Below are 25,876 nucleotides of genomic sequence, written 5' to 3'. Positions count from 1 at the left end.
GCGGTAGTGTGGTTTTGAGTCATTTGGGAGGGCGTGGTGGTGGGCGGTACAGCGGTTTTGGTGGTGGTACAGTGGTGTTGGTGGTTTAGCGGTGGTGGTGGTAGTGGTATAGCGGTGGTGGTGGTTCAGCTAATGGTGGTGGTACAGCGGTGGTGGTGGTGGTTCAGCTGATGTTGGTGGTACAGCGATGGTGGTGGTTAACTAGTAGAGGTGGTGGTACAGTAGTGGTGGTTTGGGGTGGTTGTATTTTTAGAGAGTAAAGTGGGGAAGTTGCAGGTGATCAGATGGCTGGCGGAGGTGGAGGTTGTTGCAAGTTGTGAAGGTGGAGGAGGTGGTGGTAGAGTATTTCAGAGAGGGGGGGGAGAAGAAGATGAGTAGTGGGTCGTCTCCTTGTATTTTTTTTATCTTTTAATTGTTCAAGGGTAATACAGTCATTTCAAACATACTAAACTGAGAAATCTACCAGAGGTTAGTGACAAGAACCAAGTTTAAAAATCGCAATCACTGAGACCAACTCTAAAATTATTGAAGCCTTGAAATCAAGTGTGCAAAAATGGCAAACCACATGGACCAACCAGACATTTAACTCTTAAAGTTGGGTAAAATAACTTTAATATGGTTGATAAAAGCACCATCTTTGAATAATTTAGATATTATATTTAGAGGGTGTTTGGGGTTGAGTTTTGAAGGAGATTTTTAGATTATTGAGTTTTGAAATCGTAAATAATCAGTTTTGAGTATTTGGGTAAAAAAAATTAAACAATTGATTATTTGCGTTTAGAAAGTTACAAAACGGAGTTTTCCAAAAGCAGCTCCCCCCTACTGCAACAAAACGTAGTTTTCCAAAAATTGATTATTTGCGTTTAGAAAAGGATTTTCACTTGTTTATTTTTTTAAATATATATTTGCCAAACACTCAAATAGTGGATTATCTGATTATTGTGATATCAAACAACATAATCAAATCCAAACACTATCTTTCAACATCTCGTTTTGTTACACTTAATTTTCTGATTCTGATTATTCAAAACGCATAATCTATTTTCAAAACTCAACCCAAACACCCTCTTAGTTTAATAGATAATAACCTACTCGAGTTAAGAGCTTCGAACTAACCAAATATTTCATCCATTACCACCACAAATTGTATAAAAGTTAGATAGATTTCCTTCAAAGGAATCATATAAGTGTATGTGAAGACTCGGATGTTCGTTTTAGAACCAATTATATTTTAAAAACAAAAGAACCACATAATGTACTTGTACCTATTGCTTTGAATGTGATACACAATATTGTTATTTAACTTTAACCCCCTATGTTTATCTATCCCACTACTTCTAGTTATCTCCTTTACGCTATGTACAAATACATTATGCGGTTCTCAAAGGTGCCCCTATACAACATGCTTTAATATAATAGTCTAGAACCACTCTGCCATACACTTAGGATACAAACCCGACTCCGTGGCAAAGTTTGAGAAAAACCGCAACTCTTTCCGAACCTTTTGCCTTTCATAGAAGACGGAACACGCAAGCGATGTGCATTTTATGCCACTTTCTATAACCCAGTCGCCGCCTCCACAGTGCCGGCATATCTAGAATACACGACCACTCATCAAACATTTTTTTGATAACCGATCATTAAAAAAAATGGATATAATACTTACGGCAGCAAGGTGTTGAATCTCTCTTTCCATCTTGCCGGTTCTTGCGGTTACTGCAACCGCGACAGCTGCTCCATTTTTTGAACATTTACCACATAAAGGTGCTGCAGATGCCTGGACCTTCTCCCCACACATGATGCAGTGTTTAGAAAGATAATAGTAATCGATCCGGGTCCGGTTAGAATTCGGGCCATAAGACTGGTTTTTCCCAACAGATTCTCTAACGGGCCGTGGCATGTCCAGAAACCATTGCCTTATGTCAACACCAACAAGCCCAAACACCCTCTGCAATGCTGGAATTATCTGTTTGTTGATATAGTACATGTCGTTTAATCTGTACGGTGAATCGATTGCCAAGAGTTCCATCGGATTGACAACCATGTCAACTAGGCGTGCCCCGGGTTCGGCGTGAATCACCACGTAAGGTATTCGTTCTGCATACCGTGGTTCAGCCCGAGGGTCGGCTTTTATAGCTTTGATAGCTACTATTGCTGATGGTGGTAAGGAAGAAACACGTGAACTGTATGTACCTAGGCGAACTTCCTTTGCAAAAATAAAATCTTGAATTGAAACTCTGCCGGATAAAATACGTGACCATTGACGTACCAAGTATGATTTCACCTGTAGATAAATATTTGAATAAATAAGCTAGAGTTAATTACATAGATAGTCCTTCTGGTTTATTGAAAGTATCACCTTTGAGTACTAACTTTTTTAGTAACAGGTTCAAGTTCTATGGTTTCGATTTTGTAACACCTTTGAGTATTAAGGCTAACTGCCATTAATTTTTCTGTTAAATCAGTGTAAAATAACTAAAATACCCTTATATAATTTTCTGTTAGTACTCAGTCGTTACTTTCAATAAACAACAAAGACTATTTGTGTAATTAACTCTAAAAAAATATAAAACCTCATTATATTTATAAAAAAAAAATATATTATAAAATACGCTACAAGAAAATTATATAAGGGTATTTTAGTCCTTTTACAGTGATTTAACAGAAAAACTAACGGCAATTAGCCATAATACTCAAAGGTGTTACAAAAATGAAACCAAAGAACCTGAACCTGTCACAAAAAAAAAGTTGGTACTCAAAGGTGTTACTTTCAATAAACCACAAGGACTATCTGTGTAACTAACTCAATAAACTATGTAGCAAAGCGTACCTTACTAATCTCCTGATTTTCAAAATAGTTTCGCAAGGAACGCTCCATTGTCTTGGAAACAGCTGCACATGTATCTCTGCGTATGGTCTCAATACCTTTAGCATCAAAGACGGGTTTGAGTTGGTCAGGCTTCTCATAACTATAACCAACATATCTCTTCTTTGTAAGAAGGAAGCAAGGATGGTACACCTTCTCCATTTTCAGTACAACTGGACTAGGGTTCATCTTGGTTACAGCCGATGCTATTTCGTTTCCGATTTGTAACGCTTCACTCACAGAACGTCCTGGTACGAGTACAAACATGCTGAAACGCAGATGCAACCAACATGAATACTGTATAAAAAACTAAACATTTTACATGGTTGGTTGTAAATGGATTAGATAAACAGCATACCTATCAGTATCACCATATATAACTTTAGCCTTCCACTTATCATGTGTGTTCACATGTAAAATAGCGTTCTCAAGTGTTCTACGCCCACACTGAACAATACTGTCTGCAAGTTCAGCGCAAGGCATGCGACCACTAAAACCAGCAGCTGTATATCCATATGTCACATTTGCTATTAGCTTCAATGCAAGCTGTCTTGCATTATAAATCTGAAAACAACTTGTAATTTGTTCAACAACTTATATAGCGTAACCCAAATAAATCACATCTATGGGCACATAGAAAAGGTTGACTATAGTGAGTAGTGATGACTGATGACGTACCCGATGAAGTACTTTATCTGAAGGGGACAACTTCTTCATTGCCTGCTTAACCATAATTCGTGTTGACAATATCTCATCAAGTAATCGAGGTAGTACACCTTTCCGGACCTTTGAAGGCACATACATTACACCATTTGGAGTAAGTAGAACGTCATGCTTCAATCCGCGTAGTACTTTTGGGTCTGGCGTGTATGAAGTAACACCAAGCGTATTTGGCTTCGATGGTGAAACCTTTCCGAGGCATGTACAGAAGCAGAGATTGTAGGCAATGACCATTGATGGATATAGAGACTGAAAATCTAAAACGATAACTGGATCTGCGTAGAACCCAGATTCTGGCTCCATAACAAGTGGCAAGCATTCCATTGCTGGTTGACAAGCAACCTAGTTGACAAACAAGTATCTTAGTAACTGCCAAACGCCAATATACCAAACCAAAAAATAGATAACAAAAACCGAAATAAATGCAGGTAGTGTTTTCAGGACCGGACCGGACGTCGAACATCGAACAGATATCCTTTCCGGTCCAATAGCTGGGCCGGTCAAACCAGTCGAACCGGATATAAGAACCGGGTGATGCCGTCATAATTATAGAAATAAATAGTGTAAAATTGGAAACTTTTTAATAAAAATACGGTTCAACCAGCCGGTTTTCCGGTCCGACCACCGGCTCCCAGTCCAACCAGCCGGTTCGACTCAAAACCGGTCTGATAGAGTTCAAAACATTTGCAGACCACATTGCAGTTGAGCAAAAACCTGTTGGCTTCCAGGAGAAATCGCAAGATAATTCTGTGTGTGTGCCAATCGCACTAACATAGATTCAACACGGTACTGGGAACCTCTTGAAAGAACAGAAAAGAAATCGATACCAAACACACGCGCAAGCTCTGATGTCCTGTTTATCTGCATACACACAAGAGGTACTGCGTATGAAAATACAGTATAAATAATAAATCTATCCTATTCAAATACATAATGAACACATGAAAGTTGAATGCAATACCATATCGAGTTGATTCATCACTTGAAAGTTCAATTTTGCCCTCTCAATAATATATTCTATACATCTATATCTTGCTTTCCCAGGACCACTAGCAAACCACTTTGTCAACGTTCTGCAATGAATAAAAGGAATTTTTCGTCTAAGAACCGCTTCTGCCACTGCTTCAGCTGTGTATATATTAAGCTTAACTTCACTGCGAACCAGACGCCAAACGTTAAGGACGATTCTACCACCGACATGGACCCCACTTGCATGGGTTCGGCCCCACTCATCCTCAATGATTGCCTCGTTTAGCATATCGGTTTGAGAATTACACGCTTCAGGGAGCACATCACCCGTCATTACTTCATCTGGAATATCTGAAACTTCTGCATTTGAAACTGGTTGTGATGGTGTTCGAGATATTTTGTTAAGCAATCCGATTCCCAAAAATGCAGCTCGTTCAGCTAAGAAACCAACTGAACCGCCTTGGATATCCCAGCCCATTAGTATATCTGGATCGTAAATACTCATGATTTTCATGAACTCATTGAACAGCTGCTTCTCTTGGCTGCAAAGTATAAACGTGCAACCACTTATACCGTCCATATTTCTGTGCAGCAAAATTCCATGTTAGATTAGATAAGTCTTTAACTATAAACAATTTTTTGATAATAAACTTGCTCTGCCATTCAAAATGCAAAAACAAGCTTTAATCGATAGAGGAAAACACTTACATGATTATTTTCCATATCCAACATAAAAAGAATTACTCAATTTGGATTTAACATTACATGATCTCAACAAAAATGACGCACCTTCTAACAGCTGTCATCTCACTACGCAAGAGAACATAACTACTGATTGCAAGCTCATCATCTTCCTCGATAACAACTACTATGAAATTGATGGCATCGAATCGGGGGTCTGGTCTCAAGTCTCCCCTAGATTCTGCTTGCACCTGTCAACAAGTGTCACGTTAGTCCACATATCAATCATTTCCTTGAAGCATACAAGGGTCATATGGTTCAACTTTCAAAAATAATGTCATAAAAAACCAACAGAACCTCGATACTAAACATAGTCAGCTGCTGTCCTGCACCGATGCTTGCAGGATCCCTAAAGCCTGCCTGACTCAAAGGCGTAAGCTTTTTGCATTCAGGGCCTGATAACTGAGAGACATCTGGTGTTTTTGCATGATCCAAACTAGTTTTAATGGTAGACACTGAGGTGGGGTCCACAGGAGGCTCATTACGCATGCCAGCAGAAACATTTTGTGAATCCACACCATGGCCAATAGAGCCTGCAAAAATTAAAGAATTATATATGTGATATTTTGTCCCTTGAAAACAATACAAAGACTTTACCCTTCGGCGATAAAGATTCTTCTGTTAACGCGTTTACATTTTCTTTCAAGACATCTAACATCAAAGAGTCAATATAAGAACAGTTCCTGATTAATATAAAGTTATAAACTTCCATCTAAAATTGGTTGCACCAGTACCAGTCTCATTATGAAATAGCCATTTATTAACCTCATCTGTTGATGGAGGTAAAAAGGAAGGAGTCAACATGTAGAAACAGGAACCATCATCACGGTAATGCGTAGGAGTACCCATGGATTGTTCTTGATGAGAAATGGAGTCGTCTGGTTTAGACCCAGTGTGTATAGCTTCTTGATTGTCCCCGTCAACGAAAGGGGCACACTCGTCAACGTCTTTATCCTCAACTACATGATACAGAAAATAAATTAGGCATCACTTGCGTCAAACAATTAGAATAGTCAAGAAAGATGCCATAGAGCAAGGTCCAGACCTTTTTCTTCAGCCTTATTCACATCTGAACCAGGGGTAAGCGTTGAAGATGTTCCAACTGCAGGGACTTCATACGTCAAGTCCATACTTTCGTTAGATTCTTTGTCTGGTGCAGCCTTTACATCATGATGAATTTCGACTTTCGAAGGCTCGACTCGATGGTAACGTTTTCTCCTCATCAGATCCCGAACAGAGCATCCAACGATTGTACTTCCTGCACCAGTTACTGTACCAATACTTATTTCACTGTCACATCTACCAACTTTCGCATCCGCTGACTGGCCATCATTTGCATTTTCAGTTGAACACAAAGGCAAAGACCCCCAAAGCGGACGTTTTCCTTTGCTCTTCTCTGTCTTAGGTGTCTTTTTAGTATGATAAATAGGTTTTTTACTATCCACTTGAGGGATCTCTTCCTTGGATGATAATTGAGGAGAATAATAATTACAATCAAGAGCTGTAGCAGAGGTTTCGGTTTCACTTTTAGTTTTACATTCTACATCAGTTACATCTTGAACAGAATCAAGGATGTCTTGACATTCTTGTTGGGATGCACTTATAAAGTCCATATCAGCTTTTTCCAGTACCTCGTCAATTGTTGTTGCGGGCATTAACGGGCTTAAAATGGTTTCCCGTCTAAGTTCATCATCGGAGTTTATATCTTCTGCAGCCTGAGAAGATGCTAGCCAATTCAGAAGTCTCAAAGCTTCAGGATCTTCTGCGCTATAGCGGCACTGTGATGACACAATATCCATTTTGTTTAATGACTGTACATGTTTGCTACTTTCAATCACGTCTTTGCCATCACTTGAAGATCTTACAGATTGTGATAACATTTGATCATTATTGACAGGAGTACAAGGTAAGGAATTTCCTGCATCACACAATTCCGATAGCTTGTTTTCAAACTCGATTTTATTCGATAATGCACTCAAACCATTCTGCGGGCTCGGTTTTTCGGGATCAGACGATATGGTTTCCGTATGCATTCCAGTTCTCTCAAATTCCTGTAACAGTGAAAAACAAAGTGAAACATAATAACTTATGGCTGCGTGGAAGAAAAATCGAACAACGGAACAAGACCTCCCAAATTGGTATGAGTGACTGGACCATTCGAACATCAGAAAGGGTTTGTGACAGGGATGAGTACAACTTATATTGCTGATTAAGAATATCTGTCAAAATTTAAATTAACATTATCAGTAATGAACATGTTCTAGGATGCTGCATAAAACTGACACGACTAACCATCAATAGCAGCATCTCCTTCAAGTTCACAGACACTCTGACGTTTAGCAAGGCTATCCTCCAGATCTTGACTCGGGAAATGCCACATCCAAGTATCGGGAATGACGGATGAAAGCCAGATTGGTGACTCTAGACAAGCGTCACCACTTGAATCTGCCTGACCGATTGCCACATAACATAGCCAAGTGAGAATATCATATATTCATACCACAGAGCTCATGTTTAACAACAACAACCTTAGAGTTAGTAGCCATAAAAGAGTTATCCATCTGCTGTTTATGTTGCCCATCATAAGTCAACTTCTTCTTGGTAAAAACATGTGGTACTGGATGGCGGAACTTCATCTTTGATACATGTAGGTGCCCCATTCCATGCAAATTATAATCAACCTAAACAATGTGAATCACGAAAACAGTACAGATATTAGTGAAAGAAACAAGAGAACTGATAAAGTAAAAAAAAATAACCACGCTACTACACAATGAAATTACAAATCATACCAGCACACTAACAATAACATAAAATCCAGGTGCGTAAAGAAACCAACACAGATTCCGTGCGGAAGTTTATTAGCATAAGTGTGTTTACCAGGAACTGGAGAAGAAATGGAATATGTGATTCGTGGGGCTGCAAACTCTTCTCGAGAACTGAACCACCCTAAGAATGGGATGCCATTAGATATCGATTAGCACTGAAAATTATAAGATGAAAATTTTGTTTTGCTTAGGAGTGAGTCGCTATTAATAAAGATTCTCAATTAATTACAGCCTTAACATATGCAATACTACGGTAGGGATACAAAAAGAAGAAAAAATCCATGAATATAGTGCAACTGTATCAGCTTTTTTTCCAAAGAAAATAAAGCAACATAAATTTGGTCCTTAAAAGTAACACTACACACACACACACACACATATACATATATATATATATATGCACACGCATTTAAATGACACAAGCAAAGCAAAACACAAAATTATACAACATACAACATAGTGTTCAAGTGAAGAACAAACGCCACATGAACCAAACATATAGGAGCTTAAAATGCTTACCAAAAGAAGTTTTGATGCCCGCGAAACATCCTGTGGATGGTATCTTTGATATCTGTCAAGGAGCTAATAGCACAACTCAATGTAGTATGAATGCTCGAGGAAAAAAACAACGATCATTAAACCTCAGATATTTAGCTATTGCCATCGTACATTAGACCTCAGATATTTAACTATTGCCATCGTAATGAAAGAGAGATCACTACCTAGTACCTTCAACTCTTATAATAATTAGTTGTTTAAAAATTAAAATAAACCAAATAACTAACATAAACCATGAAAAAAACTTTGTATAGATTTCTTGACATTCAAGAAGAACAATCATAATCCCGGAGTATATAAAAAAATACCTTCCGTGAACATGATAAAAAAGGGGAAAAACTACATTAACAAAAAGGTTAGGTAAAGAGAATGGATACAGATAAAGCTTCGCAAATAGTTGCTCAGATTCATCATAACCATAAAACCTTCTTGCATGGACAAGACTGCAGCCATGCACATGCTGACGTTTTGAACCAGCACTACCTTTAAGCTGCGACAGCAAAGAATTGACTAATCAATATCAGCACCTATGATTGAACATGAAAACCTGCAAATACACATTTATCAGACCGAAAATACCTTCAGTGCCTTCTCAAGGGCATTACATATCACTTGCACACAAGCATCACCTGAGCAAAAGAATGATTTGAAAAATAGTCAAAATGTCATTAAAATATCATGAAGAAATCATATTATATCTAGCTTAAATCCATGCCAAGACTAAGAATCACAGTACTCAAAAGTAATGAGTAACTGCTGCTTGCCGCGATGTTTTGTACATTATCTAATATGTATTCAAGGTGCCAGTCTACATAATTGTAAGTTCAAATAACATTCATACAGCTATAGATTAAATCTGCTCAAAATAGTTTCTACAGCTTGTAATTAAAAATTACATTTCTATAACAAGTGGCTGAAATAAGAACATGCGTGGTACCTTCCTGGTCTGGTTGCTGAACAATATCCGAGCAAGGAACATACAGATATGGTAAAGCCTGCATCACAATCAATATAGTGCATACATAAACTACCATTATAAAGTAGGAACCAGGACAGTACATCATTTAAAACTAGCCATCAGGCACCTAAGCATAAACTTATTCTATAACCATAAAACTGTGATGGAGTAGGACACAGAATCTTACTCGATGAATATGCAAACAGGTCTTCTGACCAGCTGGTGTCGACCCGTATACTCTAATCACAGGAACCTCATTCACCTTCCCACCTATCCATTCAGAATTATAAGTAACAGATAAAAAGATGCATTTGCATAGAATATTCTTTGCAGCAAAACAGACATAGACCCTAACCATTTTATGATGTGCATTACTGTTCGGCGGTGTGTGGATTACTATACATGCTATATTGTACCAAAGTTATTAAAGTTGAGTGCCTATTCCGCCTAGGCGCGAATTCCATGCAAAGCGCATTAAATGCGCTTATGGTACCAAGACAATTAAAGTGTTTCCCATGTGCAGTTATTATTAGTTAATCCGTCTTTTATACTTAGACCACACGGTGTGGGCGTGGATTTGTGGCGTTTAGGCCACTCCACGCCGCACACACCACACCACACCACACCGCACACGGCGTTGTTTAGTAGGCGGGAGGAATTCCACCAGCGTGGAAGGGCAAGTGGGTGCAACGTGGCATGCTTTTATTGGATGTGGTAAGTAGCCGTTGCCCAAACGGCTAGTAAAAAAAAATTAAAAATTTACTTCTCTTATATATAATACACCACTTCTATTATTTCACAACCATAATCTCTCAACCCACATATCTGTTCTTCCATTACATGTCAAAAAACACTTCGAAATGCAATGGAGCGTAGAAGAGGACATTGCGTTATACGAATCGTGGTGACTTCAAACACTACGCGGCGTGGCGAATAATACGTTTTTTTGGTTAATGTTTTATTTTAAATTATGTAATGTTTTTTTTTTATTTTTAAGTTATGTGATGTTTTTTTAAGTTATGTCACGTTATTTGTTTAATTATTATTAACTGGTTTTTATTGAAATTTAAAAGGTGTGTGCCATGTGTTGAAAAACGCCACGTCTCCACACCCCAGGCCACACCGTCCGTTTTAGCACCGCGCCACGTTCTGACGCGTGGTCCACGTGTCGCATAATGCCCCATATTCAAGCCCCTCCATACCGTGGTCTTAATGTAAAATTCTTTCTCCAATAGTTAAAACCTTAAAGCCAGTCAACATAACCGATGGCTTTATAATACCAAAAGGCACAGGCAGCAGAAACAAAACACTACAACAAAATTACAGTAAATCAAATCCCCAAAAAATATTAAATACCAAATCCTCTAATTTATATTTATCTAATTACATCTTAACAAAAATTTAGTATATGCCATTTAATTATATTGATATTCGGAAAACTTATGTGAATTTATAAAATAAAATGTCATTTAATACTACTTTTCTACACTGATACACTAATATCTTAGAACTTTTGGTACTAATTAGATATTCAGAAAACTTATGTAAATTTATAAAATAAAATGTAATTTAATACTACTTTTCTACACTGATACATTAATATCTTAGAACCTTTGGTACTAATTAAATGATATTGAATGTTATATAACAGCTCTTGTTTATTTTATTTGAAGAATACTATTATTTTTCTAGTATGGTACTAATTAGATGATATTAATTGTTATATAATAGCTCTTGTTTATTTTATTTGAAGAATACTATTATTTTTCTAGTACATAATCTTTTTTTCCATTGTGCGCTTTTTTCTTCTTAGGCCCTTGCTTTTTTGCACTTTGCGCCTAGGCCCCAGGTGAGGCCTATGCGCCTTGAGTGTGCCTAGCGCCTTTAATAATTATGTATTGTACACGTTTAAAAAGAAGTTTTCGGAGCCAAGGGGTCTCAGTGGGAGCAACCTCTCTATTTCTATGGTTAAATGAAAGGTTTGCCCTCATCCCACCCTCCCCGGACCCTACAAATTGTTTTCTATGAGTGGGATTTTACAGGGTACATTTGTTTGCTTAGTTTGTATTTATAGTAGTTGAAGTTTTGCACAAGTATAGCCCACAATCAGCATGCACCAGGCCCATTACTTGATTGTCTTAAAATAATCTTAGTTAATCACTCTGAGTATATAACATATAAAATTATAAAAAAAAAAAAACATACACATATGACATACATGGTGATAGTAGACAAAGGTATGCCGTATGAACAACAAAATCTTAGGTAAAGATCAATTGGAGAAGAAGCATGTTGAAAAGAAAATACTGCATCAGCTAGACACTTGGTTTATAAAAGCACGCCTTAGGTGCGCCTAGGCGCAAGCCCTGCACTTTTGGTAGCATAAGGCAAGTTTTTTGTTAAAGCGCACCTGAGGCACGATTTCTTGGCAACAATTGACCATGAGGTGCGCGCCTCATATATTTTCCATATTTTTGTGCAGCAAATGGTTGTACATGTATGTAATTTCCATATTAAAGCATACATAAAGCTTACTTGTCTCTATATATTGGCTAAATGATGCTAGAAACCAATAAGCATTGGCGCAGCTTTCAAGGAGCCGGGAGAGGCGCCCGACCCCCCCCCCCCAACTTTTCGCTCAGTAGTGTTATGTGTGTACATTTCTTATAGAATTTTTTTGGTATATACATTTTCGACCCCCGGTTTATAAAAAAAAATCACTTATATAGAATTTTTAGGTCCGGTGACTTACGACCCCCGGTGGAAATTTTCAAGCTTCGCGCCACTGCCTATAAGAAATGTACAAAAAATTATATAATTATTTGCCCTTGGATACAAAAGGAAGTGTGCTTGGCGCTTCACGCCTTGCTTTTGTCTTTTGTGCGCTTTTCGCTTTTTAAAACCGAGGCCAGACACAAAAGAGACCACAATTGGTATACTTTCATTCTGCAAATAATCCATTTCATTTCTCAAACATTCATTTAAACGTATTCAACATTAAAAACACAAAAACACTTCCACTCATCATTAGCAACAAATAGCCCTAAACAAAAACGACGTCGCATAAATCCATACAACAATTAGACACTAAAACAAATAATACTGTTCAAACAATGAGAATGAATACCTTGAAAGCGACTGTAACAGAAATCAAGGCCCTGAATCGGTGGAGACATGTAGTAATCAATCGATACGATTCGAACACTGAAAATCTTCGAATCAGGCTGAGAATCCTCCATTAAATAATTCAATGAATTGTTTACAATATGATATTCATTGAGATAAACAAGCAAAGTTAGGGTTTGAGTTGGAATTAGGGTTCTGGAATTTGAAGATTAGGGACGAGGGGTTATTTGGCGGGTGTATTTCATAAACTTCGTCGGCACGCTATTGTTGAGTATAAAAGGAGTAACAACCGTTTATATATGTGAAAATTCACTGGAAATAGAATTTGGCCCTCCTTGTTGCAAGTGGGTGTGTAACTCACACTACAAACAAATCGAAATGCGACCACAGTTTGGAGGAGCATTAAAATATTGGAGAACCAACTCATTAAGCGTTGAAATCGGCTCGTCAAACTCTAACTAGAATCCTTTAACACTAAAGCTAAATGATAAGGTTAAAATCTAAGTTAATCGTAAAATTTAAACTATAAACCCTAAGGCTAAACCATAAAGACTAAACCCTAAAGGCTAAAGCTAAATCCTAAATACTAATGATTAACTCTAAAAACCCTAATATAAGATTCTAAAAGCCAAAACCTAATATTTTTAGGGTTCAGGGGTTAGGATTTAGGATTTAGGTAAAGAGATCGTAGTAGGGTTTGATGAGCCGGTTCCAACGTCGCTAGAATGAGTCCAATCGGAGTTCGTTTTAGCCGATTCCCCACTGTTCCCCACTTTTTAGTGTTCCCCAATGAACCTCACACATATAAAACAAATTTTAGAAACACACTACATCTTATCTGTTTTTTTCACACCACTTAGGCGATATGGTGTGAGATAAAGGCCCTAGGAGCTTTATCACGCCACGTATGTACCACATAAGCAAGGAGCTTTATCGTTAACTTAGACGATGTGGAATAACGTCCCTTTGAAGCCCTTTTAAACAATCTGAAAAAAGGAAATCAAAAAGGAAAAAATGATTGGTGGGATTCATTGGGCCCATATGCACAATGTATTGGCGCTCGATTGATCCCCTTTATAACGCCCACGGGACGGTGTTCGAGACGCCATGAAGGTAATGTGGCGAGGGACGCTAGCCTAAACCATATAACCTTACAATAAAAAAGTAGATTATGATTGATTGCACCATAATATAAAACAAAATTTATAGTCAACACTTGTTTTTAATAACACACTACACCCAATCTATTTTTCCACGACACTTGCACTTTCATAACATGCATGTTTCACGTCGATGGTGTCACAGTCTCCGACCCCACCCTGAAAGCGGAAGTCGTAAACCAATCAAGTGGTACCTGTGTTTATTAAATATGCAGCGGAAAATTTTTTCATTAGGATCGTAGTTAGGAAATAATTTCAGAGTTTGTAAAACACCAACTTTTAATATTAAACAAATGAGCTAAAACTCATATCCACTTTATTTAAGCCTTCAGTGATCCATAGCAGGCTTCTACTACTTTCACGATAAGTTACCTGAAACGCATTTAAAAACATTTTATCAGCAAGAAATACTGGCGAATTCGTTCCATTTAAAAAAAAATTATATTATTATACTTTACAACATTCATAGTGATTACAATGTTTATATCTATAAATTATTCAAAACAGTATGCGAATGGGGACAATCCCCCGTGCTTGTGGTCATATTACTTTGGGTCATGTCACCCAATAGTAACGGTTCCTATCACACCCTTGGTGACTGTGGACTAGTTATGTATACAAAAACTTAATCCCTGTAAGTATAACTGAAAAACATTTAAGGTTTTGTAAAGCAATTTGATAAAAAAGAAGATTGACTCACTTTTTAACTTTAGGGTTTAACTATAGGCATCCTGGTATAATCTTTGGTATAACTCCTGAGCTCTTAATAAAATATACAATGCACTCGTGTTAGTATAATAACCCAATTCAACTTTATCAATACATCACGAGATTAGAACCCCAACGTAGTTTACAAAGCATAGCCTTAGTCAGGTAGCGCTTGACATCCGTTGTTGGGTTCAAGATCGATCGGGCATGGTATCAAATCAGTGACTAGGAGTTAAAACACTTAAAACGGGACAGAGCTTTGCAGTATTATGGGTGTAATACTTAAAGCAAAATGGATATATATAGAGAGTAGAAAGGGCGAGAGAAAGAGTAAAGAAAATGAGCAATTTGAATGTTGAACATTGCTGTCTAATTTTACTTGAAATTTCAACTTGGAGCTTACGCTAGTTTTTGATTCTCACTAATCTTTTCAAATTGATGACACGTACACAATTTGTACAATTCAATATGTTAAGTTTATATTATTATTTTATTATTATAATTAATTCAGCTACTTCACTCATTTATCGTTTATAACTTCTAAAATATGACGTTTTATAAAACGATGAATATGTCATTAGAACGAGCATATCTTTATCTACATTTTGACCTAAGTTTCATTAAAAACGGAGTAAGGTTAATTATAATATATTTTTATTATTATAATTTTTTAACGGTTCCTATGTTTGTCTAGATACTTTATAATTCTAATAGTCAACTTATTCGTAATCTAACCGTTTAATAATATAAGTTTTATATACTTTATTTTAATATAAAAAAATGGAAATGTTACAGATGGACACCTAAAGCTTGGTGATATGCACAAAATGCAACATATAAATCATATCAAATCTCTATATATAATAAAAGAACTAAGGTTGGGACACCTGTCCCCTCCACATTCATCTTATAGACAGGTGTCAATCCCTCATTCCATTTGCTATCGTGTTCATCCCTCAGCCTATCCACGCCTCCTCCTTATTGCTAAACCAGGGTTTTTTTTCCTTTACATCTATTCTTCCTAACCCTAATCTCATTTCCCCCAAATTTCTGTTGTTTCAAAATGTTTGTTCTCTCCTCTATTCTCAATCTATTGTAAAATGTCATCTTATACATCAAAGATCTACTTTTTTTTCAAGTCTTCACCTTCATCGCAAACCCTAATCACAATCTAGGGCTTAAACAAGTTTTTCCACCAATATGGTAAGAACCGACCCCTTTAGAATTGTTTCTTTCTTCCAATTTCTTGAATATTCAGCTCCAATATGGTGATTTATGATGTTTGACAGTGGTTGTTATTTCCTGGTCTGTGAACGGCGAAAGACCTGATTTCCTGGTCTGTGAACGGCGGCATCTAAAACCATAAGGTCAGACAAATCCTTAATCTTTATTGTGTTTTGGTCGTGGGTTTTTATTTTGGTCATGCGAATTAATTGCATTTTTCCAGTAGCGTAGTAATGGGTGCTGGTTTGGTTTAATTATATGTTCTTGGGGATTTTTGTTCTTCTTGAAGAACCAAATTGGGGGTTTTTTGAAGTGTAATTTTACCAATTCGATTTTTTTTACAGATTAGTGTTTTCTTTAGGAATTCATTTTAGATTAGGGTTCTTTGGGTCTAGAATGTGTTTCTGTTACACATAAGGTTAATTCAAAAACCTTTTGAGATAAAAGATCATTATGTCGTACTTATATCTTTTGCATTTATTGATATGGACTAAGTTTATATAAACCCTTCTATTTTATTTAAACTTTAATTGTGATGATCGTTTTCAGCATGCTAGACACGATTAAACAAAACCTAGAGGTTGTTTTTTCAAAAGGGTGTTAGGATTATTTGAGTAATTTGAATACAACCAGCATTGTATGCATCATATTGAACTTTTAATCGGTAAACAGGTTCATTGTAGAGTTTCATATTTGTGAGCTTTAATCACAACATAATTCATGTGTATAAGAAATTATTCAAGTTCTTCAATCAAGTAAAGATATTCTTCATATTTACTTTTTTTCCAAACGACTTTAACCAAACCAAGCTATTTAACTTTTGTGTTTTTGGTTTAAATTTAGTTAAATTACTTTTGTTATGTTATATTTGTTGGTAATCAGAGTCACATAAATGGAGAATAAAGTAAACAAGGTTGTGGAATTGTTTTTTGAATTTTATTGCTTGAAATGGAAAACCTCTTCCCTGTTTGCTTACAAAAGGGAAATGCAAAGAATCATAACAACGGAAAAGTTGTAATGCATAAAGATACCCTACGAATAGAGGTGTACAAAATTTGTGCACATGTTACAAACTAAACCCATTTTGGTGAAATCTGAAAAACATTCTGAACCATTTTACTTTTTAACATAGACTGTAAAAATAGACCCCATTTTCGTGACTCAAACCTTATTTTTGTTGAGTCAAATAATCAGACTTACTTTTGTTTTAATTTTGAGTCAAAACATCTGTTTTGGTGAGTAGTCAAACCTTCTTTCTTTTGTTTTAACGCTTCAGCCAAAAAACATTAGAGCTTCTGATCTCTCTACACATAGAACTTATAATATAGCACTGATATGTGAAAACAACATTGCCTGATTTATTCTCCATGCATCAGAGAGTAAATTCTGCTGATGCTCTGTATAAAACAAGCTGAAGGAGGGTGTGAATAAGACTATCAATAAAAATATACATTAACTATACACCAAACCCATTAAATTGATGCTAACCAGAGTCAATAGCTTTTATTTCCCTTGTAGTTGCATCAGATGTCATCAGTGGTTTGATAAAGAACTGTACAAATCTATACAAGAAATTAAGAAAATACATGCTAAATTAACACATGCCAACAGATTACTGTGCAAATCATGTCGCTACATTGAAAAACTATTTATATATACATAAATATATATTTATGAAATATTGAAAGCTTCATATATGATTTGTTAATGCATCTTCATGATATAGTAGGATAAATTTAAAAAAAAAACCGTTCACTTGGTGGGCCTTCGAAAACGATTATTATTTTTCTTCGATTGTATTAGTTATGGGGATTTGGGGGAGAAATTGAGGAGATTGAGGCCAAAGAATAAGATTGTTAAGGGTTTTTTTTTTTTTTTTTTTTTGAGTTGATCAAGGCACATACATTAGCATCTGCACTCATTAGTAACGAAAGGGGAAACAAAATGTGACCCATTTTTTGCTTCTTATTTTTAAACATAACAATATAAACGACTTAAAATTTTGTACCTTTCTTGGTTTTGAAGTGTATGAAGCTGCTAAGTCATCATTTGCAGCGTTTAAGGCCGAGCGAATGGGTAGACGAGATTTCAGAAAGCTTCTGTTCTTGGTAGAAAGAGGAAACCGATTGGGGAGTAATTTCTCATTAGGTGAACCAAGTGCTGCTGACTAACCACTGCTTGTGCGGTTCACAGGCTTCAGGTTTGGTTTAATTATGTTTCAAAGTCGTGTGGTTTGTTGCATTGTTCACAGTTGTTTTAGGCTGAGGTAATCTGACAATGTAAAGTGTGCATTTGTCTAAACTTGCTATATTTCTGTCAGAATAGATAAGGGGTGTTCATGGGTTTAAATTTTGTAATTTGCATAAGCTTTTAGTTAGACATCATCGGAATACAATATCTCGGAAGTGTTTTTGATACATACGTAATCCGACATGAGGCCTAATTCACTGCTAATTAGTCCATGTTAAATAAGTAGCCCGGTTCTCTTTTTCCTTTTAGTGTCTTATATTTTCATTACTTTCACTACTAGAGTTATATTTGATTGATTGTATAGAAACTTGTATAAACGCTTAAAAAAGTACAAAAATGGATCATATCTAAAAAAAGCACTATTTAACATTTTTTATAATTTAGTTTTTGAAATAAATACATTTTTGGCCCAACCCAATATTATGGGAATTGGTTGGGTTTTAAATAGATGACAGTGTATATGAGTATACATTTGGGCTGGCCCCCTTAGTCCAAAGCTATAGCCAGCAACAATTAAATAATTGATATCTTATTTTTACAATTATAAAACATATATATTTAAGTTATAATAATTATATTCATGATAAATTTATTCTTAAACCTTTAATCTTAATAATCTTAATCTTTTTAATCATTTTTTAATTAAGTAGCACTTTACGTTAACCTAATTGATGAAGATTTCTTCTCTTCATGTAATTTATCCACATTCAAGCTAGATTACTTGAATACTTGCAACTGGATTTTTTTTTTCTTTTTGAAATGTTGTACGGAATGTGTTGATATCTTGGTACTATTGTTTAATTTGATGAATGATATGATAATATTTTTTTTTTCAATTAAGTTGCATTTTTTTGGTTGTGGGGAGATTCTAGCATTAAGACAGTAAAAGTTGAGCAAGAGGTTGGTTCACATGTTAGTGGTGAACCAGATTCATAATAAGTAAAAGATGGCTTTATGTTTTTTGTGTTTGTGTAGGTCATGTGAATATGCATTGTTGGGAACTTGTAACTTTACATGCATTCAAACTTCCCAAGATAGGGTTGAGTGAAGCTCTAGTCATACGATTTGAAAAGTAAAAGTAAAAAAAATTATGTGTGATGAGCGTGTACGGTTAAAGAGAGGAAAAATTCAATAAACATATTTTTTTTTGTGGTGGACATGTGATAATGGTAGACATAGGAAATAAGATGAGATTTTCTAATAATATTGTTGTATATTTTTAAAATTCTAGCAAGTAAGTTTGCTGAGGTGTTGGCGAAGGCGTGGACCGAGTATAGCAACCCGAGGTTTGATTTGAGTTTTTCAAGATGATTTATTTTTAGACTTTCAATATAGTGCGCTGTTAGAAAGACTTGATAATTATGTAATACACTGCAATAGTTTTGGTTGTTATTTATTTACTTTTTTTTACATCTTTCATGTCAAATTACTTAGTTTGTTATTTATTTACTTATTTTTATTATTTTAATTTAGATTAACATTAATTTTTGTTATTTCATACTCTAAACAAACATTTCATTGGAACATTTTTAACAACGGAGATGTAGACTTATATTTCCACACAACTTACTAAATTAAAACTTATGTTCATATATAAAAAAATGGAACTTATAGGTGTCAAAATATTATTATTTTAAATTACTTGGTTTCATGTTATTTTAATTTTTAAAAAATCACACATTAGGGATGAGATCGGTACGATACCGGTACCGATACCGTAAATACCGTTACCGAAATTGATGGGTGGTTCCAAAGAGCGGAAACAAATAGTGTATGGGGTGATCGTGTTGACGTGTTGGTGTGTTTGGAAAGCAAGGAACCGGAAAAGATTCGACAACATTGAAGTCAACGTCACTAAGATTGCTGTGTTCCAGAGATCCACTTAACAGGGGGAGGGGAGGGAAAATGGGGTTTTTTTTGCCTGATAATAGTCTTTCCAATTTGGAAAGACATGGAGGGGAGGGGAGGGATGGGGAGGGATTTTTAACTCGGGAACACACCCTAAGGGGGGGACGGTAGATTGGAAAGGATGGAACTCTTTATGTATTAATGTGATGTAATGTGTGGTTTTTTGCGAGTGGGTTTCTCCGTCTTGGAGATTCTTTTTCTCGCTTGTGTTTTTAATGAAATTTACCTTTAAAAAAAAAAAGATTATCGTACCGTATTTATAGATTCGGTACCGGTACGGTACCGGTATTTCAGTACTTTACCATATTGATACCGCTTTGGTGTCATCCATTGTTTTACCTAAAAAAATTCATGTGCAACATATCTATCCATTATTAATTGAACTAGAGTAATATATAGAGGAATGTAAACAAATGGTAAACATATTAAGTAGTAAAAAAAAATCAAAAGGTAAACATCTATGGGTTCGACTTTTAACATCGAAATTCCAACATATCTAAAAAAACATCATAATTGATTAAAAATAACCAAACAAAAGAAATTTGATATTCGTTTTTGTAAAACAATGTTCAAGAAAATATAACTTCATAGTGGGATCCATTGTTTTACCTAAAAAAATTCATGTGCAATATATCCATCAATTATTAATTGAACTAGAGTAATATATAGAGGAATGTAAACAAATGGTAAACATATTAAGTAGTCAAAAAAATCAAAAGGTAAACATCTATGGGTTCAACTTTTAACATCCAAATTCCAACATATCTAAAAAAACATCAAAATTGATTAAAAATAACCAAACAAAAGAAATTTGATATTCGTTTTTGTAAAACAATGTTCAAGAAAATATAACTTCATAGTGGGATCTAAGATAATAGCATAATACATAAGGTCAATATTAAATTCGGTATTAATACCGGTATTTACCGAAAAATACCGGTACCGATACCGTTTTTTACCGATACCGAATTTTGAAAAATCTATTACCGATACCGGTACCGTTTATGATCGGTACGGTACGACATCGGTATGGTACCGGTACGGTACCGGTATTTCGGTAAAAAATCTCATCCCTATCACACATCATATTTATTAATATGTTTTAAAATTTTACTTTTTAAACCCGTGTGTCACACGGGATATAAGCTAGTAAGGTGTAAAACAATCATTTTTAGTACTAATATTGGAAAAAAGCGTGTTTCTTTGTTTACTTTTCATTTTCAGGATTAAAAGAGCTTAAACGGACAAAATGAACAAATTAACTGTGAAACCCAACATAAATATGAAGAAAGGAAAGTTGATACACTATGCCGACCCTCAAAGCTTCACCCCAAAGACAAAAACAACAAACCAGAACCCAAGCACAGGGTTGTGCCAGCCGGGCATGGGTCGTGCCCCCATTTTCAAGATTCCTAGAGGATAAAGACAAACAGAAAACGACAAGGGACACGGGGCCATGCCTCCTAAGCACGGGCCGTGATCAACTCTTAGATTTGCAAATCTGGGTTCGTATAGCAAGTACAGGAGACACGGGGCTGTGTCGTTGACACACGGGGTCGTGTATGCAGATGGGCTATTACTGTTGCCTATTACTTTTAACTCTATTAGTTATTTATATGTATTGCTGATGATGTATTTCAAGAACAAGTGTTTGCTTCCCTTATTAGTATATACAATCCTTCTTTTTTTTTTTTTTGCATTCAAAGATACAAGACAGTGAGAAAAAAAGAAGAAACTGTCAAATTGAGAGCTCTTCTACAGTTCCTACAAATGGTGCTACATCAAACGGTAAGACTTATATTAATCACATCGTTTTCTAACGAGTATGTTAGTTTTTATGTTTGTATCTAACGAGTTATCAATTTTGGCATGTAATTAAGTATGTTGATATGAGATTATAGTTTGGTATTTGATTTTCAGGCGAAGACTTGAGAGTGGAATCATCATCGCTGCAGTTTCTCCTCATCTTGTTATCTTGTTACTGATGGTGCTTATACCAATGCTAAAGAGAGGCGTAAATTTAGAAAGCTACAGTTGGATAGTTGTAATTGGATAGTTATAGGTCTGATATGATAACTTAAAGAATAAGCTCTAACAACAACATTTCATCATCAAATTTTTCAACACTGGCAACACTATTACCAATAAAACTATGAACTCGCGTCTCGTGTACCCAAGTATAAATCATACAAGTTGTTGAACGTTGCCACATCTGGTACGATATATCTTATATATGAAATAGAATATTATTTTTTTCACATTTTCCCATTATTTGTTGAACACTACCATGTGAAGTTTTGAAAAGAAAATGATTTCGTCCATTTGACCCATAGAAGCGTAGAAGGCTGCTGACGAGGCAAAAGCTTGATTTAGACACATTGATGGGACCATCATACACTCTTGAACGTGTATCATGCCTATAAGGTTTGTAGTTTTTTTAAATATACGATAAATTGATTTATTATATATATATATATATATATATATAGATAGGTAAGGTTCATGCGAGAACCACCTTTATTGCGAGAACCGCGAGAACCAATGTGAACACAACCTAAAATAGCTAAAAAAAACCTAACCCCCACCCCCTCCCCAAAAACCTACCCCCCCCCCCCAAAAAAAAAAAAAAAAGAACCTAAACCCCCTCCCCCACTCCCCCCCCCCCCCCAAAGCTAAAATGTTAAAAACTAAACCCCCAAAAAAACACACAAAAAATTTATTTTTTTTAATATTTTTACATTAAAATCGCTACTTTTAGTAGCCAAAAAAAATTATTTTTTTGTTTACAATTTTTTTTGCTACTAAAAGTAGCGTTTTTTATAAAAAAAAAAATGTTAAAAAATTGTGTATTTTTAGGTATTTTTGGTTGTGTTCACATTGGTTCTCGCGGTTCTCGCAATAAAAGGTGGTTCCTAACGAATCCTTCTCCTATATATATATATATATATATATATATATATATATATATATATATATCTGTATGCGTAATTTTTTTGTTCCCTTTAGGTATAATGTCATCGGTTGGTGTGATTTGATAAGAGGTGAGGACATGTCAATTGGTGATTATTGTGTTTTTAAATGGTCACGGAGCGAATGGAAACTTTTGGTTGCAAAACCTCTAAAACATGTAGTACCACACTAAAATAGCCTTTACGGAGTTTGATGTTTCATTCATCTATTCACTTATTATTAGTATTGTATTGAGTTCTTATCGTTTAAATTTTTTGAACAAGCTTTTTATGTGTAATACGTTAACTTATTTTTTAATTGTTTTAAAAAAACTTACTATTTTTAATATAGAGGAATTTATAAACACGAATCATAAGCAATCAATAAGTTTAAAAGTCTTATTACACGTTCACAACTTGTGATTAACATATGAAAAATTTATAACTCCTTATAGCGAAGGTATTAATATGTCATATTATTGTATTAAGAATTAAGAATGTACTAACAGAGTTTAATGAAATAATACGGCATATTTTAAAGAAAAGTATGCATGTTTAATAAGTAATAAAATAAAACTAACCGGGAAGCATTCCCGGGTGATAGCCTAGTATATTAATTAATTATTAATATTTTGTTTTATGTTTTCTAATAATCAAATGGTTTTTGAATCAGAAATAGATAAAAAGGGAATGGATTAAAATAACACCGGGAAAGATTTAAATTGAAAATTCTCAAAATACCCCCGGGAAAGATTTAAATTGAAAATTCTCAAAATACCCCTGGTTAAAAATGAGGTTTTTGGACGGAGTTAGCGTATGTGATCAAAATGACAAGAAAAGGGAAAATTCAGAGACCCAGATGAGAAAAAAAAACTATTTATACTAAAATAATAAACTTGGTTATTTGTAGAAACCTGAGACTATGGGGTATGGGGTGGGGGTTGGGGCGTGGGTTGGGTACAAACGCCCAAGTCACCACCCCGGGTGGGCTTGGGTTTCGGCGTGGCCCCCTGGGCGGGGGTTTCAGCCCGGGCGTTGGGCGGAGCTATCAAGATGACATGGCGGGATCTCATTGGCCAAGACAAGTAGCCGTTTGGGCTAGCCGTTGGCCAACGGCTACGTGTTTAAAAAAATATTTTTTTTCACTATAAATGCTCACACTTCTATTCATTTTTTTACCACAACTACTCCATCTCTTCTATAATCGTCTCTATCTTATTTAAAAAAAAAATTCTCATCCAACCACAATACGAAAAATGAATCCTCATAATCGTGGTTTTGACGCGAACAATCCGTGGGCATACCAAGAAACACCTAGCCCACCATCCAATCGTCCAATTGCTCCCTTTTAATACACCCCACTATGCCGGATATGGCTGGTTACGCATTGTTTATCTCGAATCGTTTGTATACTAACTTCCCTCACACCGACAATTTTATACCTAGCCCGATTCCACAAACGCCTATCAACCTTTCACAAACGCCCATCAACCTTTCCCAAACTGAAACCGTCCCCGAAACTCAACCCCCCATCGATGGTTCTTCCGCATCCAAACCCATCAAGAAGAGAAGTCACAAGAAAAAAACCGAGGCCGAAAAGCACTTGAAAGCGCCAAACGAAAACAACAAAGATGGGTCCTTAAAGAAGAAGTTGCATTGGCGAGGGCTTGGGTTCAGAAATTTCTACATCCAATTTTATGTGTTTTTAAAAATTTTGTAGCCCTTATTTTAATATTTATGTCTTTTATTATATAACTTTGTAATATATTAAATGTTGTTTTTATTAAAATATGAAATTCTCAACATAGAAACCGTTTGTGGGACGCGATCAGTAAAGCATTCCACGAAGAAATGGAAAGGGAGCTTTATCGTGAAAATGATAGCTTATCCTCGAAGTGCACCGAGATAAGTGGGCAACTCACCAAATTCAGTGGTTATTTACATAAGGCAAAGCAAAACCCAAAAAGTGGTGAAACCGAAGCCGACTTTGTTACAAATGCATTGGTTACATACAAATCGAATGTGGGAAGCGACTTCCGTTTCATGCATTGTTGGGACATTTGTAAGTTCCATCCCAAGTGGGCGAATATCCCCAGTGGTAGCGAAACTAACACGTCTTCCAAAAGCTCAAGGACACCCTCGTCCCAAGCCCAATCGGATGCACGAGATCAAGAGTTGGAGGACGATGTAGATGATTCGCCAAACCGGCCAGAATACGGAAGAGATGCCGCAAAAAGGCGCGCTCAAAAATCAAGATCGGGTACGCCATCGGCTTCAGTTGGGAGTTCGGGCTTGCGTAGGGGACTATACATCGATCAGTTTAAAGACATTGCATGCAAGTTAGATACATTTAACGTATTCCAACAACAAAGGGCCGAAATTCGGAAGAGCAAAGAAACTAGGGATGCCCTGAAACAAAGACGAGATGATATGAAATTTCTAGCCCAGTCCATCGATCACCTATCAGGTGAAGAGTTGGAACTAATGTTGGAGACAAGAGAAGAGATAAAGAAAAAAAATTCCAAGCACTAGGAATTTTTTTATGTAATCGGTTTTTATTTAAAAAACATTATTAAAAATATAAATTTGTTTATAAAAGATATAAATATAGAGGTTTGGGTTGGCCACGCCCCAAACCCCCGCCCCACCATACCGTCTTCAATGTGAGTCAGCCCAGCGAAGCCCACCCAAGCCACGTGTCGGGCCACACCCCAAACCCCCGCCATACCATACCCACGGTCTGATAGACTAAAATGTCAATTTACTCCTTAAAATATTATATATTTTTCTTTTTGTTATGAATGCATCATAATGTGGTAATGTGGTGACTCTCCACATATGTAACCTCCATATATTCATTACCTTTGTATTAATGTTAAGCCTCTATAAATAGAGGTTTCATGTAATTGGTA

The 25,876-nt window shown here is 35.9% G+C and overlaps 1 protein-coding gene and 1 long non-coding RNA gene across 5 annotated transcripts; one reads left to right on the top strand and one right to left on the bottom strand.

Annotated features, from left to right (window-relative positions):
* Positions 1–1,208: 1,208 nt before the first annotated feature.
* LOC110910694 (DNA polymerase zeta catalytic subunit) lies at positions 1,209–13,129 on the bottom strand. Of its 4 annotated transcripts, none has more exons than XM_022155299.2 (22): positions 12,768–13,129; positions 9,828–9,910; positions 9,620–9,677; positions 9,262–9,311; positions 9,060–9,172; positions 8,644–8,686; positions 8,177–8,245; positions 7,825–7,977; positions 7,589–7,745; positions 7,424–7,515; positions 6,342–7,347; positions 6,031–6,255; positions 5,894–5,947; positions 5,594–5,829; positions 5,345–5,487; positions 4,548–5,139; positions 4,301–4,447; positions 3,545–3,928; positions 3,225–3,430; positions 2,831–3,134; positions 1,667–2,284; positions 1,209–1,594 (listed from the first exon to the last, which is right to left on the bottom strand). In XM_022155299.2, exons 1-22 carry the CDS (start codon positions 12,877–12,879, stop codon positions 1,421–1,423), a joined length of 5,019 nt encoding a protein of 1,672 aa, XP_022010991.1. In that variant the 5' UTR covers positions 12,880–13,129; the 3' UTR covers positions 1,209–1,420. The 4 variants fall into 4 exon arrangements, with proteins under 4 accessions (XP_022010991.1, XP_022010992.1, XP_022010993.1 ...); XM_022155303.2 differs by lacking the exon at positions 1,209–1,594 and having other exon boundaries at positions 2,148–2,284; positions 2,831–2,925; positions 3,020–3,134; XM_022155300.2 differs by lacking the exons at positions 9,060–9,172; positions 9,262–9,311; positions 9,620–9,677; positions 9,828–9,910; positions 12,768–13,129 and having other exon boundaries at positions 1,230–1,594; positions 8,177–8,235; positions 8,644–8,680.
* Positions 13,130–15,633: 2,504 nt separating this feature from the next.
* Positions 15,634–18,245, top strand: LOC110914787. The gene is made up of 3 exons (XR_002578592.2): positions 15,634–15,837; positions 15,924–16,001; positions 17,884–18,245. It is a non-coding gene; the product is annotated as an uncharacterized LOC110914787 (long non-coding RNA).
* The last annotated feature ends 7,631 nt before the right edge of the window (positions 18,246–25,876 follow it).

The sequence above is a fragment of the Helianthus annuus genome, chromosome 6 (genome assembly GCF_002127325.2).
Source record: "Helianthus annuus cultivar XRQ/B chromosome 6, HanXRQr2.0-SUNRISE, whole genome shotgun sequence".
Taxonomy (NCBI): domain Eukaryota; kingdom Viridiplantae; phylum Streptophyta; class Magnoliopsida; order Asterales; family Asteraceae; genus Helianthus; species Helianthus annuus.
The sequence above is the reverse complement of the archived record's forward strand: the minus strand, read 5'-3'. Positions and strand labels throughout refer to the sequence as shown.